Here is an 18,931-nt window from a genome sequence, read left to right as displayed (position 1 = left end):
GGAGGTTGTAGTCAGCTGAGATTGTGTCACTGCACTCCAGCCTGCTGACAGAGTGAGACTCTTTCTCAAAATAAACGAACAAATAAATAAAAACTTTTATTTTGAACTAGGAAATGACTTACCCACATATAATTTTCTGTTTTAGATCTACAGAAAAACTTTATAGATAAGATAGTTTTCACGTGGCCCATACCCAGTTTCCCCTACTATTAGCATACTTTATCAGTATGGTACATTTCTCACAATGAACAAAACAAGATTCATACATGACTATTAACTGAAGTCCCTACTTTATTGAGATTTCCGTATTTTTAATATGTTTTAACTTGTGTACCGGGATCTGAGTGGCTCAAACTATTGGCGTGCACCACCACATTCAGGTAATTTTTAAATTTTTTGTAGAGATGGGGTCTCACTATGTTGCCCAGGCTGGTTTCCAACTCCTGGGCTCAAGCTATCCTTCCACCTCAGCCTCCTAAAGTGCTGGAATTACAGGTGTGAGCCACTGCTTCCAGCTTCCAGCAGTTTTATGTTTTTTTTTTTGAGACAGAGTTTCACTCTTGTTACCCAGGCTGGAGTGCAATGGTGCGATCTCCGCTCACCGCAACCTCCGTCTCCTGGGTTCAGGCAATTCTCTTGCCTCAGCCTCCTGAGTAGCTGGGATTACAGGCACGCACCACCATGCCCGGCTAATGTTTGTATTTTTAGTAGAGACGGGGTTTCACCATGTTGACCAGGATGGTCTCGATCTCTTGACCTTATGATCCACCCGCCTCGGCCTCCCAAAGTGCTGGGACTACGGGCGTGAGCCACCGCACCCGGCCGATTTTATGTTTTTAAGCTGCACACGAACAGAGGTAAAGATGAAAAGAGGATACAGTGCAAAACGTAAAAGACAAACACTGCATGTAGTTACAGTTTCCCTTCACTTGGCCCGCTAGTTCCCCAACCAGGGTTACCACAGGTAGTCAGTTTATTGCACCCTCTAGGGAGATAGCTTAGACATTTACAAACGTGCACAAATTTTTTGTTTGTTTGTTTTCCTTTTTGTTCCCAAATGGTAACTTACTAGATGCAGTTACTTGGAATCTTGAGGGTTTTTTGTGTGTTTACTTTTTAATTTGTTTATTTTAGAGATGAGAGTCTCACTTGTTGGCCAGGCTGGTCTCACACTTGTGGGTTGACGCGATCCTCCGGCCTCGGCCTCCCAAAATGCGGGGATTACAGGCGTGAGCCATGGCGCCTAGCCGGTTATTTTTGGTGTTTATTTCTTTATTAGATTAGCTTTGATTTTAGATGCCGGGGGTCCATGTGCATGTTTGCTACGTAGGTGTACCGGGTACTGGCGGGGACTGCGCTCCCAGTGCGCGCAGCGAGACAGCCGGGAGGTCGCTGCTTGTTGCCGCCGCTGGATGGAGCCTTGCGGGACCTCCGGGTTCCGCAGCCCCTCTCTGGTCCCTGAACTCGGCTCCTCGAGGGGTCCCGCCGGCGGCGGGCGTGGGAAGGGCAGCTTCGGCGCCCCGCCCCGGCCTCTGTGATGTCAGCGCCGGAACCTGGAATCCCGGCTCCGCAAGGGAAGGTCGGGGACGCGGCGGCGGCGGCGGCGGGAGCGGATCCCAGGCGGCTTCAAGAGCGCGGGGCGCAGCCATGAGCGAGTCCAGCGCCAGTGCGCTCCCGCCGGGCAGGCCCAGCCGGCAGCCCGCGGTCCACCCAGGTAGGGCTGCGGGGAGCGCGCGCGGGGACGGTGCCCCTGGGGTCCAAGGGCGCACGGAGGGAGCCGGGTCCTGGAGGCTCGGCCAGGCGCCTGTCCCCTCCTATCCCCCAGGCGCTGGGCGCTCCCGGCTCTGGGGGAGCAGCAGGTGGGAAGGGGGTTTTCCTTATCCTGCTCCCTCCTCCAACGCGTCCACTCCCAATCCAGAGGGAGCCAGCGGGGCTAAAAGGAGCGCCAGAAAGGTAGTCCGGTGCTGGGTTTGTCTGCCAGTTGACCCAGAGACCCCGGGACGGTCTTTCAACAGCCTCATCTGTTAAATGAAACGATTGCGGGTACCCCTCCACGCCTGACATTCTGCTCTGAGGTGCCTGCCTCGCGGACATTTCAGGCTTCACATATTAACAGTTAAAACAACTTGAAACCGAATTCTGCCTTGTCTGTTTACTGCTCTGGGAACTTTGGTAAGTGGCTTGCCTTCTCTGAGCCTCAGCTCCTTCAGCAGTAAAATGGGAATAAGATGGTGCTGGGATTAGCTGAGAACCATGTGCTGTGTCTAGCAGTACCTGGCATTGTGGATAGACAGACATCATAAATGGCAGCCAGCCAAGCATTATAATCTTTTGCATTGGGTAGAATTTACAGTAAAGTATACAGCTCCATGGATTTCTACGTTAAGTATGTACAACGGCTGCCCAGTCAAGACAGACAAGCTGCCAGCACTCAGGCAGGCTTCCTTGTAGCATTTGGAGCTTACGAATCTTGTACTGAACAAGACACAAGACCCTGCTGTAAAGTTGTATCTGTAACGCTTTATCTTTTTCAATTTTAGAATAGAGATTTAATGAAACTGGGCATTGCACCCTTCCAATTGGATGGTTCCCAATGTCTAGAAGAAAAAACTTAGAAGAGACCCAAACCAGGAAACAAAAGTTGGGCTGGGTTCGACGCAAATTATTTTCTAGCTCAGGATGAATGCTGCTGGTGCCAGCTGAATTTCAGCCTTTCCATAATAGCCGGCCAGGTATTTTTCTAGTCGGTTTCTATTGCTCGCCATCTTATGTTAATGGAACCCATTACATTGAAGTTGTCAAGATCCTCACATCCCATCCAAGGAGTGTGACACTCATCTTTCTTTTGGCATTTTTAAAGGAGGACTGTAATCGGCCCCTCTAACTAAAATGTCTCCTATGCCCCTTAGATAGATGAGTTTTTATTTTTGTTTATATATATATATTTATTATTATTATTATTATTATTTTTTTTTTTTGAGGCGGAGTTTCGCTCTCGTTACCCAGGCGGGAGTGCAATGGCGCGATCTCGGCTCACCGCAACCTCCGCCTCCTGGGTTCAGGCAATTCTCCTGCCTCAGCCTCGTGAGTAGCTGGGATTACAGGCACGCGCCACCATGCCCAGCTACTTTTTTGTATTTTTTAGTAGAGATGGGGTTTCACCATGTTGATCAGGATGGTCTCGATCTTTTGACCTTGTGATCCACTCGCCTCGGCCTCCCAAAGTGCTGGGATTACAGGCTTGAGCCACCGCGCCCGGCCTTGTTTATATTTTTTAAGACGGAGTTTCGCTCTTGTTGCCCAGGCTGGAGTGCAGTGGCTGCGATCTCGGCTGACTGCAACCTCTGCCTCCCAGGGTCAAGAGATTCTCCTGCTTCAGCCTCCCGGGTAGCTGGGACTACAGGCAGCCACCACAACACCTGGCTAACTTTTTGTATTTTTAGTGGGGACGGAGTTTCACCATGTTGGCCACGCTGGTCTCGAACTCCTAACCTCAGGTGATATGCTCTCCTTGGCCCCCCAAAGTGCTAGGATTACAGGCGTGAGCCACTGCACCCATCTGATAGATAAGATTTTTTTTTTTTTTTTTTTTTTTTTTTTTTTTTTTTTTGACCTTGTACTCACCAACATTGGTGGGAGGCTCAGAAAGGACTGTGTTGGTAACTTTGTAGCACTTTCTAAATAGTGACCTGTTATATGTTGTTATAGGACAGATCCTGGTGTGGGGCGGGGGATGGGGGGTGGCAAAGAGGTCTGCTTTAAAGAATGAGAAGTGTGATCAGGCATGGTGACTCATGCCTGTAATCCCAGCACTTTGGGAGGCAGCAGTAAAATGGGAATAGGATGGTGCTGGGATTAGTTTATTCTTTGAAAGCTCTTACCACCATCTGAAGTTATCTGGTTTGGTTGTTTCCTTGTTTAGTAGCAGTCTTTTTTTTTTTTTTTTTTTTGAGGTGGGAGGATCACCTGAGGTCAGGAGTTTGAGACCAACCTGGCCAACAAAATACAAAAATTAGGTGGGTGTGGTGGCATGTGCCTGTAATTCCAGCTACTCGGGAGCCTGAGGCAGGAGAATTGCTTGAACTGGGGAGGCAGAGGTTGCAGTGAGCTGAGATCGCACCACTGCACTCCAGCCTGAGCGACGGAGCTAGACTCAGTCTCAAAAACAGAAAAACAAAAAAAACAAAAAACAACTTTCCAGTGGCTTCTCATTGCTCTGAGAATAAACTCCAGGCTCTTCCATGGCAACCAACAGGGTCTGGTGATTTGACCCTAGCCCCTCTTTCCAGGCCGTCATCACCTTGACCTTCCCTTAATCCATCCAGTCCCAGCTGCACTGGCTGCCTTCCTATTCTTCAAGTGTACCAAGATGGTTTCTGCCTCAGGGCCTTTGCATCTGCTCTTCTCTTCACCTGAAGAACTCCTCTTGGTTCTTTTCATTTATTCTTTTTTTTTTTTTGAGACGGAGTTTTTCATTCTTGTTGCCCAGGCAGGAGTGCAAGGATTCCACCTCAGCTCACTGCAACATCCGCCTCCCAGGTTCAAGTGATTCTCCTGCCTCAGCCTCCTGAGTAGCTGGGATTACAGACATGCACCACCATGCCTGGCTAATTTTTGTATTTTTAGTAGAGATGGTGTTTCTCCATGTTGATCAGGTGGGTCTTGAACTCCCGGCCTCAGTTATCTATGTGCCTTGGCTTACCAAAGTGCTGGGATTACAGCGTGAGACACCATGCCCAGCTCTCCTTTTGGTTCTTTTTTTTTTTTTTTTTTTTTTTTTTGGAGACAGAGTTTCGCTCTTGTTACCCAGGCTGGAGTGCAATGGCGCGATCTCCGCTCACCGCAACCTCCGCCTCCTGGGTTCAGGCAATTCTCCTGCCTCAGCCTCCTGAGTAGCTGGGATTACAGGCACACGCCACCATGCCCAGCTAATTTTTTGTATTTTTAGTAGAGACGGGGTTTCACCATGTTGACCAGGATGGTCTCGATCTCTTGACATCGTGATCCACCCGCCTAGGCCTCCCAAAGTGCTGGGATAACAGGCTTGAGCCACTGCACCTGGCCTCCTTTTGGCTCTTAGTAGGACGTCTTCTTTCTGTTGGGTTTCTGCTCAAATGTCATGTCAGAGAGGCAGAGCTCTGGGGCTGTCTTGTTTGAGGGATGCTCCCCATCTCCCTTCCTCTGACCTTGCTTATTCTTTGAAAGCTCTTACCACTATCTGAAGTCATCTGGTTTGGTTGTTTCCTTGGTTAGTAGCAGCCTTTTTTTTTTTTTTTTTTTTTTGAAGCAGAGTCTTCAGGCTGGAGTGCAGTGGTGCGATCTTGCCTCACCACAACTTCTACCTCCTGGGTTCAAGTGATTCTCCTGCCTCAGCCTCCCAAGTAGCTGGGATTACAGGCACACACCACTATGCCCTGCTAATTTTTGTGTTTTTAGTGGAGACAGGGTTTCACTATATTGGCCAGGCTGGTCTCGAACTCCGACCTCGCGATCTGCCCACCTCAGCCTCCAAAAGCGCTGGAATTGCAGGTCTGTATTAAAACAGGTGCCACAGCTCTAAAAAAGACTGCCCAGGTAGTAGCAGTCTTTCCTGGAATGAGGATGCCTTGGAAAACAGGGGTTTCGCCTTGTTTCCCTAGAACCTAGAATGGCTCACAGTGTACAGCAGATGCCACATATATTGGTTATAAATGTAGACTCTGGAGTCTCGGGTGCAAATTCTCTTTCCCTCATTTACAGGTTTTGACTTTCGCCAAGGCAATCAAGTATTTGGCCCCTCAGTTATTGTGTATTAAATGGAAATAATAATAGGATCTACTTTAGGGGATCATTGTAAGAATTGAGTGAGTTCATTTATTTTATTTTATTTTTATTTTTTTAAAGATGGGGTTTCACCATGTTGGTCAAGCTGGTCTTGAACTCCCGACCTCAGGTGATCTGCCAGCCTTGGCCTGCAAAGTGCTTGAATTACAGGCATGAGCCACCACGCCCGGCCGGTGAGTTCATTTATATAAAAAACATAGTAAATTCTAATATTACTGCCAGGCATGGTGGCTTAGGCCTGTAATCCCAGGCCTTTGGGAGGCCGACAGTGGATCATTTGAAGCGAGGAATTTGAGACCAGCCTGGACAACATGGTGAAACTGTGTCTCTACTAAAAATACAAAAATTAGCCAGGCGTGGTGATGCACACCTGTAATCCCAGCTACTTGGGAGGCTGCGGCACAAGTATCGCTTGAACATGAGAGGCGGAGGTTGCAGTGAGCCGAGATCTTGCCACTCAGTCCAGCCTGGGTGAAAGAGCAAGACCTGTCTAAAAAAAAAAGGGCTACATAATAATAATAATATTAGGTGTTTGTATGGTCTCAAATTACTTCAAAACTTAGTGGCTTAGAACAATAATAATCATTTATTTTATTTTATTTTTTGAGATGGAGTCTCGCCCTGTCGCTCAGGCTAGCGTGCAGTGGTGCGATCTCAGTTCACTGCAACCTCCGCCTCCCAGGTTCAAGCAATTCTCCTGCCTCAGCCTCCCAAGTAGCTGGGATTACAGGCACCCGCCACCATGCCCGGCTAATTTTTGTATTTTTAGTAGGAGGGGGGATTTCACCATGTTGGCCACATTGGTCTCGAACTCTTGACTTCAGGTGATCCGCCTGCCTTGGCCTCCCAAAGTGCTAGGATTACAGGCATGAGCCAGTGTGCCTGGCTGGTGACTGGCTTCTTTCACTGAGTGTAATGTGTTCAAGGTTCGTCTGCATTAAAACAGGTGCCACAGCTCCACTCGTGCTTAGGCGCAGCTGAATAGTACTGCATTCTGTGGCCAGACTGCTTCCTGTTGATCTGTTTCCCCGCTGATGGACATTTGAGTTGTTTTCACCTTTTGAACTACTGTGACTAGTGCCGCTGTGAATACTTCTCCACAAGTTGTTTGAACATCTATTTTCAGTTCTTTTGGATGTGTGCCTAGGAATGGAATGGCTGGATCCTATGGTAATTCTTCTGTTGCCTAAAGCTGGAATGCAGTGGCATGATCATGGCTCACTGCAGTCTCAAACTCGTGGCCTTGATTGATTCTCTGGCCTTGGCTTCCCAAAGTGATGGGACTACAGGCGCATGTAACCATGCCCACCTAATTTTCTTTTCTTTTTGTTTTGTTTTTTGGAGATGGAGTCTTGTTCTGTTGCCCAGCCTGGATGCAGTGGTGCGATCTCAGCTCACTGCGACTTCCGCCTCCTGGGTTCAATCCATTCTCCTGCCTCAGCCTCCCAAGTAGCTGGGATTACAGGTGCCCACCACCATGCCCGGATAATTTTTATGTTTTTAGTAGAGATGAGATTTCACCATGTTGGCCAGGCTGGTCTGTTAACTCCTGACCTCAGATGATCTGTCCGCCTCGGCCTCCCAAAGTGCTGATGCGTGCAACCACGCCTGGCTATTTTTCTTGATTTTTAGTAGAGACTGGATCTCCTTGTGCTGTTTAGGTTGATCTCGAACTCCTGAGCTCAATTGATCCTCCTGCCTTGGCCTCCCAGAGTGCTGGGACTACAGTCCTTAGCCACCATACGCAGGCCAATTTTTGTATATTTTGTAGAGACGGTGTCTTGATATGTTTCCCAGGCTGGTCTCAAACTCCTGGGCTCAAGGGATCTTCCTGCCTTGGCCTCCCAGAGCACTGCAATTACAGGCATGACTGCATGTACTGTTGTGCCTATACTTTCTGGAGATACCTTGTTAGGAATTTATGTAATTGGCCAGGCGTGGTGGTTCACGCCTGTAATCCTAGAACTCTGGGATGCTGAGGCGGGCAGATCATCTGAGGTCAGGAGTTCGAGACCAGGCTTGCTTGTAGTCCCAGCTACTCAGGAGGCTGAGGCAGGAGAATGGCTTGAACCCAAGTGGTAGAGGTTGTAGTGAGCCAAGATCATGCTACTGCACTCTAGCCTGGGTGACAGAGTGAGCCTCTGTCTCAAAAAAAAAAAAAAAAAAAAAAAAAAGGAATTTGTGTAGTTGAACAACTGTTCTTTGGATGCCTTTCAGTCCAGTAGACGGCATTAAACTTGAAAACAAATAACCATTTGACCTGTGATATTTTTTTCCCTTCTTATCTTCTAAGTCCATTCATCCAGGTCATTCATCACCTTTATAGGCATTACCAGAGGGAGACAGGTCTGGACATAGCTAAAGATTGCACAGGCCATTTGCAGGCTGGATTCGTTCTCTGGTGACCCACCCGTCTGACTTGAGTTATTATTTTCCCATGTCTGGGCAAGACTGACCTCTCTGCCCAGCAACTTAGGCCTGGATTAAGTCCAAGGGCCCTCAGTGGCTTTTTTTGTTTGTTTTTTTCAGGAAGTGAAGAATTTAGAGGGATAAAAAGGGGAAATAACTTTTCAGGCTCTGACCTTTGTCGCAATCTGGTTTCCTTTTAAAAGAGCATTGTTTGGGTCCGGGGCGCCTAGACCTTCTGATGCACTGACCCCACCCTTGGAAAAGGAAAAAGGGAGGAAAATGGGACATGAAGGTCACCATGTACCAGGCCCCGGGGGTCTAGCGGTGAAGAAGACAGGTGTGGTCTCTGCTTTCATGGAGCTTGTAGTCAAGGGAGACGCACTAAACAGTAAAGAGGCAACTAGGATAATCAGAGTTAGCCTTAACTCCTGGGACGGAAATGAACAGGATGATAAGGTAGAGAGGGAAGAGCGGCCTGATCAGACGGGGTGGTCCAGAGGCCTCTCAGGGGAGGTGACTGCTTTTCATTGTACTTTTTTGAGATGGAGTCTCTCTTTGTCGCCCAGGCTGAAGTGCAATGGTGCGGTCTCGGCTCACTGCAACCTCTGCCTTCTGGGTTCAAGCAATTCCTGTGCCTCAGCTTCCCCAGTAGCTGGGATTACAGGTGCCCACCACCATGCCTGGCTAATTTTTCTATTTTTAGTGCAGACAGGGTTTTACCATGTTGGTCAGGCTAATCTCGAATTCCTGATCTCAGGTGATCTGCCTGCCTCGGCCTCGCAAAGTGCTGGGATTACAGGCGTGAGCCACTGTTCTGGGTCCTGGAATGCTTTCTTAAAGAGGTCCTGAACAAGGAGAAAGAGCACATCATATAAGGCCTAAGGCCTAGATTGGTCCACAGCAGGAAGACCCCCTGCTGCAAAATTAAAATCTTCATGCATATTTAACTTACTGATACATAAGCCTACAAGTATATAGCACAATATATCAGGCACTGTTGAGTCTCGCTCTGTCACCCAGGCTGGAGTGCAGTGGCATGATCTCGGCTCACTGTAACCTCAGCCTCCCAGGTTCAAGCGATTCTCCTGTCTCAGCCTTCCTAGTAGCTGGGATTACAGGTGCCCACCACCACAGCCGGCTAATTTTTGTATTTTTAGTAGAGGCAGGGTTTTGCCATGTTGGCCAGGTTGGTCTCAAACTCCTGACCTCAGGTGATCCACCCACCTCCAAAGTGCTGGGATTACAGGGGTGAGCCACCGCGCCTGGCCTCAGGCACTGTTTTGAGCCAAGGATCTGCAAACAGCAGCTCCTGGGCCAAATCCGGCCTGTCATGTTTCTTTGTAAGCAAACCTTTGGTAGAACACAGTCATGCCCATTCATTTATGGATTGTCTGTGGCTGCTTTTCTGCTACAAGGACAAAGCTGAGTAATTGCAAATAGTAGATTCTTACCTTCTGGCTCTTTGCAGAAAAGGTTTGCTGACCTCTGTTCTAAGCATGTTACATGTGATTGACCTAATCCTCAGGACAGGTATGGGATGCAGGAGCCACTGTCCCCATTTTACAGGTGGGAAAACCAAGGCACGGAATGATCAAGAAACTTGCCAGGTTACGCAGGTGGCAAGTGAGGCTGGGGTCCAAATCCAGTCAGGGTGGCTTTGGAGACTGTGCTCTTTTTTTTTTTTTCTTTTTTTTCTTGAGACAGAGCCTTTCTCTGTTGCTAGGCTGGAGTACAGTGGCACGATCTTGGCCTGCGACTCCTGGGTTCAAGCGATTCTCCTGCCTCAGCCTCCTGAGTAGCTGGGACTATAGGTGTGTGCCACCATGCCCAGCTAATTGTTTGTATTTTTAGTAGAGATGGGGTTTCACCGTGTTGGCCAGGATGGTCTCAATCTCTTGACCTGGTGATCTGCCCGCCTTGGCCTCCCACAGTGCTGGGATTACAGATGTGAGCCGCTGTGCTCTGAGCTGCCGGGCCTTGCCACTTTCTCGGACAGACAGAATCACTGTAATTGCCCCACAGATACCAGACCAGATGCTCCATGGGCATGAAAAGCAGGGAGTTGAGTCCCAGGCCCAGCAGCGGCTCTGATAATGGAGTTAGTCACTGCTCCTGAAGGCTGTTTGTTCATCTGTTTGTAGCTCCTTGGACCCAGCCAGTCACTGGTCCCACCCAGGTGCCAGTTGGCGTGACTCATGCAGTTTCTCCCAGCACTGCTGTTTTAAAGTCTGGCAGATCAGGGAGGCTCCTGGGGCCTCTGGCTCCTCCCCTCTCAGACTAAGCTCTGGGTTCCTGTTAATGAGGCCCCTCTAGGCTGTATTTATTTATTTATTTAGAGACAGTGTCTCTCTCTGTCACCTAAGCTGGAGTACACTGCTGTAATCACAGCTCACTGCAGACTTGACCATCTGGGCTCAAGCGATCCTCCCATCTCAGCCAAAAAAAAATTTTAGTTTTTTGTAGTGACAGGTTCTCACTATGGTGCCTAGGCTGGTCTTGAACTCCTGGGTTCAAGCAATCCTCCTGCCTCAGTCTCCTGAAGTGTTGGGATTACAGGTGTGAGCCACTGCACCCAGCCAGTCATATTTCAGTTGCTTAACTGTCCCATGTAAAGGCCAGGCATGGTGGCTCACCCCTGTAATCCCAACACTTTGGGAGGCCAAGGCGGGTGGATCACCTGAGGTCAGCAGTTCGAGACCAGCCTGGCCAACCTGGTAAAACGCTGTCTCTGCTAAAAATACAAAAGTTAGCTGGGCGAGGTGGTGGGTGCCTGTAATCCTAGCTACTTGGGAGGCTGAGGCAGGAGAATCACTTGAACCCAGGAGGCGAAGGTTGCAGTGAGCCAAGATCGAGCCATTGTACTCCATCTCAAAAAAAAAAAAAAAAAAAATCCCATGCAGCTAGTGGTCACTGTATTGGACAGTGCAGATGCAGAGCATGCCCTTCATTGCAGAAGCCCAACAAATGGTTTCTGGCTTGGATCATAGCCGTGCTCCTCTGCGTAGTTGAGGAACAGAAATAGCGAGAGGGATCCTGTTAAGCTTGAGTCAGATCATCCCTCCTCTGCCTTAAGACACTGCCCTCTCATGACTCCCACTTTATTGAGCAAAAGCCAGTGTCCTTGCCTGTGTGGCCTGGGCTCTTTCTCCCTGGACTCCCTCTCCCACAGCTGTCCTCCCTGATGACTCCCCTCCAGCCATACTCATCTCCTTCCTGTTCTGCAAACTGTCTGAACACCATTCTGCCACAGGGCCTTTGCACTTGCTCTTCTTACTTCCTTGGATGCTCTTCTCCCAGATAGCTACGGGGCTCTGCTCTGTCTTGCTTCAGGGCTTTGCTCAAATGTCACCTTAGGAATTCATCCATGGCTACTGTTTAACATTGCATCCCGGCCTGGCATGGTGGCTCATGTCTGTAATCCCAGCACTTGGGTGGCTGAGGTGGAATGATCACTTGAGGTCAGGTGTTTGAAACCAGCCTGGTCAAAATGGTGAAATCATCTCTAGTTAAAAAAATCAATTAAAAAATATATATATGTACTGCAGGGCATGATGGTGCATGCCTGTAATCCCAGTTACTCAGGAGGCTGAGGCAGGAGAGCCACTTGAACCCAGGAGGTGGAGGTTGCAGTGAGCCAAGATCGTGCCAGTGCACCACTGTACTCTAGCCTAGGCCACAGAGCAAGACTCTGTCTCAAAATAAAAACAAAAATTAAAAACAATTCAAGTGAAAAGAAGTCTATAAAGTTCTGAGATTGATATCTACATCGGTTTATCGGTAATATCAAATTGTGTGTGTGCATGACATTTTATCATTTCATGAGAAAAAACCAGCAAAGCACATTTCTGATAGGGCTGCTTTGTGTAAAGTACCTGAAATAGGAAGAATGTAATATATGGTCAACATCTCAGTCAATATTTTTTGCCAGCTTTTTTTACTCTTTAAATTATTTTCGAGTGGACATGGTGGCTCATGCCTGTAATCCCAGCACTTTGGGAGTTCAAGGCAGGTAGATCACCTGAGGTCAGAAGTTCAAGAGCAGCCTGGCCAACATGGTAAAACACCATCTCTACTAAAATTACAAAAAAATTAACTGGACATGATGGTGGGTACCTGTAATCCCAGCTACTCGGGAGTCTGAGGCAGGAGAATCACTTGAACCTGGGAGGCGAAGGTTGCAGTGAGCAGAGATCGCACCACTGCACTCCAGCCTTGGCAACAGAGTGAGATTCTGTCTAAAAGAAAAAGAAATATTTTTGTTCTGGGTGTGGTGGCTTATCCCTGTAATTTCAATATGTTGGGAGGTAGACACGGGTGGATTGCTTGGGTCCAGGAGTTTGAGACCAGTCTAGGCAATATGGTAAACCCCATCTCTACAAAATACAAAAAATTAGCCGGGTGTTGTGGTGCACACCTGTAGTCCCAGCTACTTGGGAGGCTGAGGCTGGAGGATTGCTTGAGCCTGGGAGGCAGAGTGAGTGGAAATGGCATCACTACACTCTAGCTGGGGTGACAGAGTGAAACCCTGTCTCAAAAACAAAACAGCAACAACAAAATGTTTTGTATTGTGAAAAAGATACATCATCCATATAGAAAAGAATAATATTCAAGGCTTAAATTCCTAAACTCTTTTTTTTTTTTTTTTTTTTTTTTGAGACGGAGTTTTGCTCTTGTTACCCAGGCTGGAGTGCAATGGCGCGATCTCGGCTCACCACAACCTCCGCCTCCTGGGTTCAGGCAATTCTCCTGCCTCAGCCTCCTGAGTAGCTGGGATTACAGGCACGCACCACCATACCCAGCTAATTTTTTGTATTTTTTAGTAGAGACGGGGTTTCACCATGTTGACCAGGATGGTCTCGATCTCTTGACATCGTGATCCGCCCGCCTCGGCCTCCCAAAGTGCTGGGATTACAGGCTTGAGCCACCGTGCCCGGCCAAATTCCTAAACTCTTTTTCACATTTTCTTGACACCCTTGCTTTGCTGGTATGCAAAGTACTTTGGCTGGCTTGGTGGGGGATCTAATGTAGCTTGTATCCTCAGCACTAAATTCATTCATTTGTGAATCATTCATTTATTCAGGAGGTATTTATTAAGCATCTGTCCTGTACCAGGCTCTGTGCTAGGCCCTGAGAATTCAGTGGTGACAGAAAGAGATAGAGTCCCTGCCCTCATGGAGGTTATAGAGTCAGAGACCACAGAGAAGTAAACAATTAAAAAGGGGCCGGGCGGGGTGGCTCACTCCTGTAATCACAACACTTTCAGAGGCTGAGGCGGGCAGCTCACTTCAAGTCGGGAGTTCAAGACCAGCCTGACCAACATGGTGAAGCCCCGTCTCTATTAAAAAAGAAAAAAAAAAATTAAAAAGGACAGAATAGGCCAGGTGTGGTGGCTCACACTATAATCCCAGCACTTTGGGAGTCTGAGGCGGGAGGATCACTCCAGCCCAGAATTTTGAGACCAGCCTGGGCAACACACCGAGACCTCATCTCTACTAAAATATATGTATATTACCTGGGCTTAGTGGTACATACCTATGTTCCCAGCCACTAAGGAGCCTGAGGCAGGAGTATTGCTTGAATCTGGGAGATCAAGGCTGCAGTGAGCTATGATGGTGCCACCGTGCTCCAGCCTGGACAGCAGAGCAAGGCTGTCTCAAACAACAAAAAAGGACGGAGTGGTAGCAGGGGTGAGTGAGTGCGGTGGAGTGGGCACGTAGGAGTTATACGGTGTTTGAAGGAGTAAGCAAAAACGCGTCAAGGCAGAGAGCAGTCTTCATCTTCTCCACAGTTCCAACATCCAGTCTGGAATCTGGCATAGAGGGAGGCTCCATGCGAACTGTCAGACAGAACTAATTCCCATAGCAGCTGGTGAGTGGCCTTGACCCAGTGACCTGCATGGTCCCTTTTTACCCAGAGTTTCCCTGATACTTTGTGTGGGAAGCAAACCCCTGCTGTGAACTCGGCACCAAATACGGTTGGACAAGTTTCTTGGCTACGACACGGGGGAAGCTGGTGGTGGTTTTAGTGCTATTTAGATCATACTTGGCTGGTGCCCACATCCTGGGAAGGTTCATGCCTGTTGGTAGGATTTGATGTCCTGTGGAAAAAGTTGCCAAGAAAGTTAGGCCCTCAGGATGGCCTCCAGATGTGCCTTGCCCTTGCCACTGCTCACTCATTCATTCATTCTTCAGATGGAGGGCCTTCTTTTTTTTTTTTTTTTTTTTTTTGAGACAGAGTTTTACTCTTGTTGCCCAGCTGGAGTGCAGTGGCATGATTGATCTCGGCTCACTGCAACTGCCACCTCCTGGGTTCCAGTGATTCTTCTGCCTCAGCTTCCCAAGTAGCTGGGATTACAGGCGTGTGCCACCACGCCAGGCGAATTTTATATTTTTTTAGTAGAGACGGGGTTTCACCATGTTGGCCAGGCTTGTCTCGAACTCCTGACCTCAGGTGACCCACCCGCCTCAGCTTCCCAAAGTGCTGGGATTACAGGCATGAGCCACTGTGCCTGGCTTATATGGCATTTTAACATTGACATGTTAATTACATTAACACTTACATTTTTAAATTTAACATTTAACTTTTAAATCCATGGCCTCCTGAATTTTTTCACGGTGAGGACTACAGCTTTGGGGTCTGATAAACCTGTGATAGGTTCGTAGTTCCAACGCTTACTGTGTGAGCAAGCGACACTTACTGATTGAGCCTCAGTTATTCATCTCTAACATGGAGATAATTATTTTCTTTGTCTTTTGGGGTTTGGTTTTTTTTTTTTTTTAAATCGGGGTCTTGTTATGTTGCCCAGGCTGGTCTTGAACTCCTGGGCTCCAGCAATCCTCCTGCTTTAGCCTCCCAAGGTAGCTGGGACCATAGGTATGTGCCACAGGGATAATTCTCTCCAAAGAGTAGTTTGCAGTTTTGGAGTTGTTTTTTTTTGAGACAGAGTTTTGCTCTTGTTGCTGCCCCAGGCTGGAGTGCAATGGCGAAATCTCTGCTTACTGTGACTCCCGCCTCCTGGGTTCAAGCCATTCTCCTGCCTCAGTCTCCGGAGTAGTTGGGATTACAGGAGTGCGACACCACGCTCGGCTAATGTTTGTATTTTTAGTAGAGATGGGTCGGGGGGGAGGTTTTACCATGTTAGCCAGGCTGGTCTCAAACTCCCAACCTCAGGTGATCCACCCACCTCGGCCTCCCAATGTGCTGGGATTACAGGAGTGAGCCACCAAGCCCGGCCAAGCGTAGTTTGGAGTATTAAGTGTGACGATGCATGTTAAATACTTTAAATATCCTGGTGCAAGGTAGGCAAGTACTCAGTAAATCTTAGCCAGCCTTACTTATGTTGTTTGCCACTCCTTCCTCACCATCGTGCTGATGAGGCCCGTGGTATTATATCCTCCGTTCCCGAGATGAGAAAAATGTGACTCTGAGGCAGCTATTGTCTTTCCTGGGGTGGCTTGGCTGGTGGGTGACAGGCCAGTGTTTTAAACCAACCCAGGGTCCAGTCTGGGGGCCCTGACCCCACAGCTGTTGAATATTCAGTAGGCCCCTGCTGTTCTATATTCAAAGACCTTTGTTCATGGCTAATAATGGCTCTTTGTTGCTGCCAGCGGGAGGGTGGCCTCCATGCCAGGCTTAGACCCTTTTCATTTTCAGGGGCCCCACCCACCCCACCCTCATATTAGTTTTAGTCATATCCTCAGGGTGTGCTGCGCAGGGAGGTGGAAGGGTGGATGAGACTCATAGACTGGCACATGGTGATTGGCAGAGCCCCAGGCGCGTGTCCGTGTGTCATCTGCAGTGGGACAGCTGCACCGTTGTGTCTGAACTTGTCCATCTGAGAGAGGCAGAGATTACAGTGTCAGAGGCAGACCTTGACTGGTCCCCTCCTGGTCCTGCCCCTGCCCATCCTCATCCGGTTGGTGCCTTGACGGAGCTCTGTGTGTGCCAGGCGCTGCCCTGGGAGCTTCTACCCATGTGATCGCCTTTAATGTTCATAAACAGGCTGTGTAGCGAGTCCTGACCTTAGCCTTGCAGCCTCCAGGGTGACCTTTTTTTTTTTTGAGATGGAGTTTTGCTCTTGTTGCCCTGGCTGGAGTGCAATGGCGCCATCTCGGCTCACCACAACCTCCACCTCTCAGGTTCAAGCGATTCTCCTGCCTCAGCCTCCCCAGTAACTGGGACTACAGGCATGCGCCGCCACACCCAGCTAATTTTGTATTTTTAGTAGAGACAGGGTTTCTCCATTTTAGTCAGGCTGGTCTCGAACTCTCAACCTCAGGTAATCCCCATCTCCTTGGCCTCCCAAAGTGTTGGCGTGAGCCATCGCACCTGGCCCAGGGTGACCTTTTCAAACTCCGTCAGAGCACAGCATCCCAAGGTCCTGCCAGAGCCTACAAAGCCCGACTTGGTCCAACCCCAGCCGCCTCTCTGACTTCAGCGTTTCCATTCTCCCTGTCCTAAATGCCTATTGTTGCTCAACACACTGCTCCAAACGTGCTGGCCTAAGCCATGTTATTATTTCTGCTGATTCTGTGCATCGGGGATGACGTAGGGCAGCGGGCAGCTGGCTTGTGCCGCTGCTGCCTGCGATGTCTGCTGGGGCTGGAGCACCCGAGATGGTCTCATCACGGCGATGCCTGCTGAAGTTGTCCCAGGGTTTTTTTTTTTTTTTTTTTTTTTTGAGATGAAGAATTGCTCTGTTGCTCGGGCTGGAGTGCAGTGGCACAATCTCAGCTCACTGCAATCTCTGCCTCCCAGGTTCAAGCTATTCTCCTGCTTCAGCCTCCCCAGTAACTGGGATTACAGGCCTGTGCTTCCATGCCCAGCTATTTTTTTTTGTTTGTTTGTTTCCTATTTTTAGTAGAGCTGGGGTTTCACCATGTTGGCTGGGCTGGTCTTGAACCCCTCACCTCAGATGATCCGCCTGTCTCGGCCTCCCAAAATGCTGGGATTACAGGCGTGAGCCACCGTGCCTGGCCGTTCCAGGGGGTTGAAGACAGGAGCCTGGAGCTTTGGTTCTTGCAGTCACCCGGGTTGTTGGTTCTTTTTATAGGCTTAGGGGCTCTTCCTCTCTACCTGGTTGTCCCGGGTAGTTGGACTTCTTACCAGGCAGCCCTGATCAAGAGCACAGAAGTGGCTACTGCAAGGCCCTTATGACTTGGGGCTGGAAATGGCAGAGCATTGCTTCCACTGTGTCCTTTGGCTAAAGTAAGCCCAGGTCCAGTGCAGATTCAAGGAGGGGACAATGCAGAGGGCCAGTGTGGCTCATTGGAGGCCACCAACGAAAGGGCCTACCAGGTTCCTGCTCATTCACTCTTCCTCCAGGCTGTCACACACACACCTACCACTGGGCCTTACCACTTACTGGTTCCCTCTGTCTGGGGTGCTTTTCCCCAAATATCCAGAGGTCTCACCCCTTCCTGTCATTCAGCCTCAGCTAAATGTCACCTTTAAAGAGCGATCAGCGCCAGGTGTAGTGGCTTACACCTGTAATCCCAGAACTTTGGGAGGCCGCGGTGGGTGGATCACCAGGTCGGGAGTTCGAGACCAGCCTGGCCAACATGATGAAACAGCGTCTCTACTAAAGATATAAAAAATTAGCCAGGCGTGGTGGTGCATGCCTGTAATCCCGGCTACTCAGGAGGCTGAGGCAGGAGAATCGCTTGAACCTGGGAGGCAGAGGTTGCAGTGAGCCGAGATTGTACTACTGCACTCCAGCCTGAGTGACAGGGTGAGACTCTGTCTCAAAAAAAACAAAAAAGAGACCATACCTGATCCTACCTTATCAAAAACAGTGCACACCCCGTATCACCTCTGACCCCTGACACCACTCTGCTGTTTTTTTTTTTTCATTGCACTTACCACCTCCTGGCATAATATTTACTGCCTGTTTATTATTTGATATCCCTCTCCCCCATCTCAGATTATAACTGTCATGTGAAAAGGGCACTTGCCTCATTCATTGCAGTTTCCTTAGCTCCAGATATGACACATGGTTGTTAAATGAATATTTGAGATGAGGAAACTGAGACTCAGAAAGGTGAAGTAACTTTCCGAAAGATACACAACTAATAAACGACAGAGTGGGGATTCAAATTCAAGCATCTAACATTGATCGTGACGTCATAGAAGCTTTGCTGCATAGGGGTAATTGCTTACATAATTATGGCAGTCTGCCCCATCTTCTCCCTGAGTCCTGTCTGTCTCCACTTAGAGTGATCTTCCTGAAAGTAAACTCTGATCAAGCTTAAAACCCATCTTGAAGGTAGCTCCCTCCCCTTCAGCAGAAAGCCCACCTGCCTTAGCCTGCTGCCAAGACACAGCAAAGCTTAGCTTCTAGCTCTGGCCTGATACAGAAAGGATGAGGGCTTGGGAGTCAACCCCTGCTTTGTCTGCAGTGCGCCTAATCACCAGCTCTCTAAACACAAGCAAATTAGGAATGTCATTCATTCTGAGTGTCTGTGGTTAGCAGGGGGTCAAGCTGGCCGAAGGCAGATCTGGAGTAGCCTCAGGTGGGGCAGTCATCCCACGTAGTCTCATATTCCCAGCAGGCTAGCACAGGCTTGTTCTGGCTGGGCTCTGGAAAGGAGCAGAAGTCTGCACGACCTCCTGAGGCTAGGCTTAGAAGTGGCCCAGCATCACTTCTGCTGTGTTCTGTTGGTCCAAGCAGATCAGGAGCCCAGCCCAGATCCCATGAGTA

General features: G+C 48.9%; 1 protein-coding gene across 2 annotated transcripts in view; it reads left to right on the top strand.

Moving 5' to 3' along the window:
- The first annotated feature begins 1,550 nt into the window (after positions 1 to 1,550).
- The window catches only part of TMC7 (transmembrane channel like 7), a 67,346-nt gene continuing 49,965 nt past the window's right edge, over positions 1,551 to 18,931 (top strand). For both annotated transcript variants that reach the window (XM_010340721.3, XM_074381994.1), the window contains exon 1: positions 1,551 to 1,714. In XM_010340721.3, the coding sequence (XP_010339023.2) occupies positions 1,648 to 1,714 (67 nt within the window). In that variant the 5' untranslated portion in view covers positions 1,551 to 1,647. The remainder of the gene's footprint in view (positions 1,715 to 18,931) is intronic.

Source organism: Saimiri boliviensis, chromosome 12 (genome assembly GCF_048565385.1).
Source record: "Saimiri boliviensis isolate mSaiBol1 chromosome 12, mSaiBol1.pri, whole genome shotgun sequence".
NCBI lineage: Eukaryota > Metazoa > Chordata > Mammalia > Primates > Cebidae > Saimiri > Saimiri boliviensis.
The sequence above is the reverse complement of the archived record's forward strand: the minus strand, read 5'-3'. Positions and strand labels throughout refer to the sequence as shown.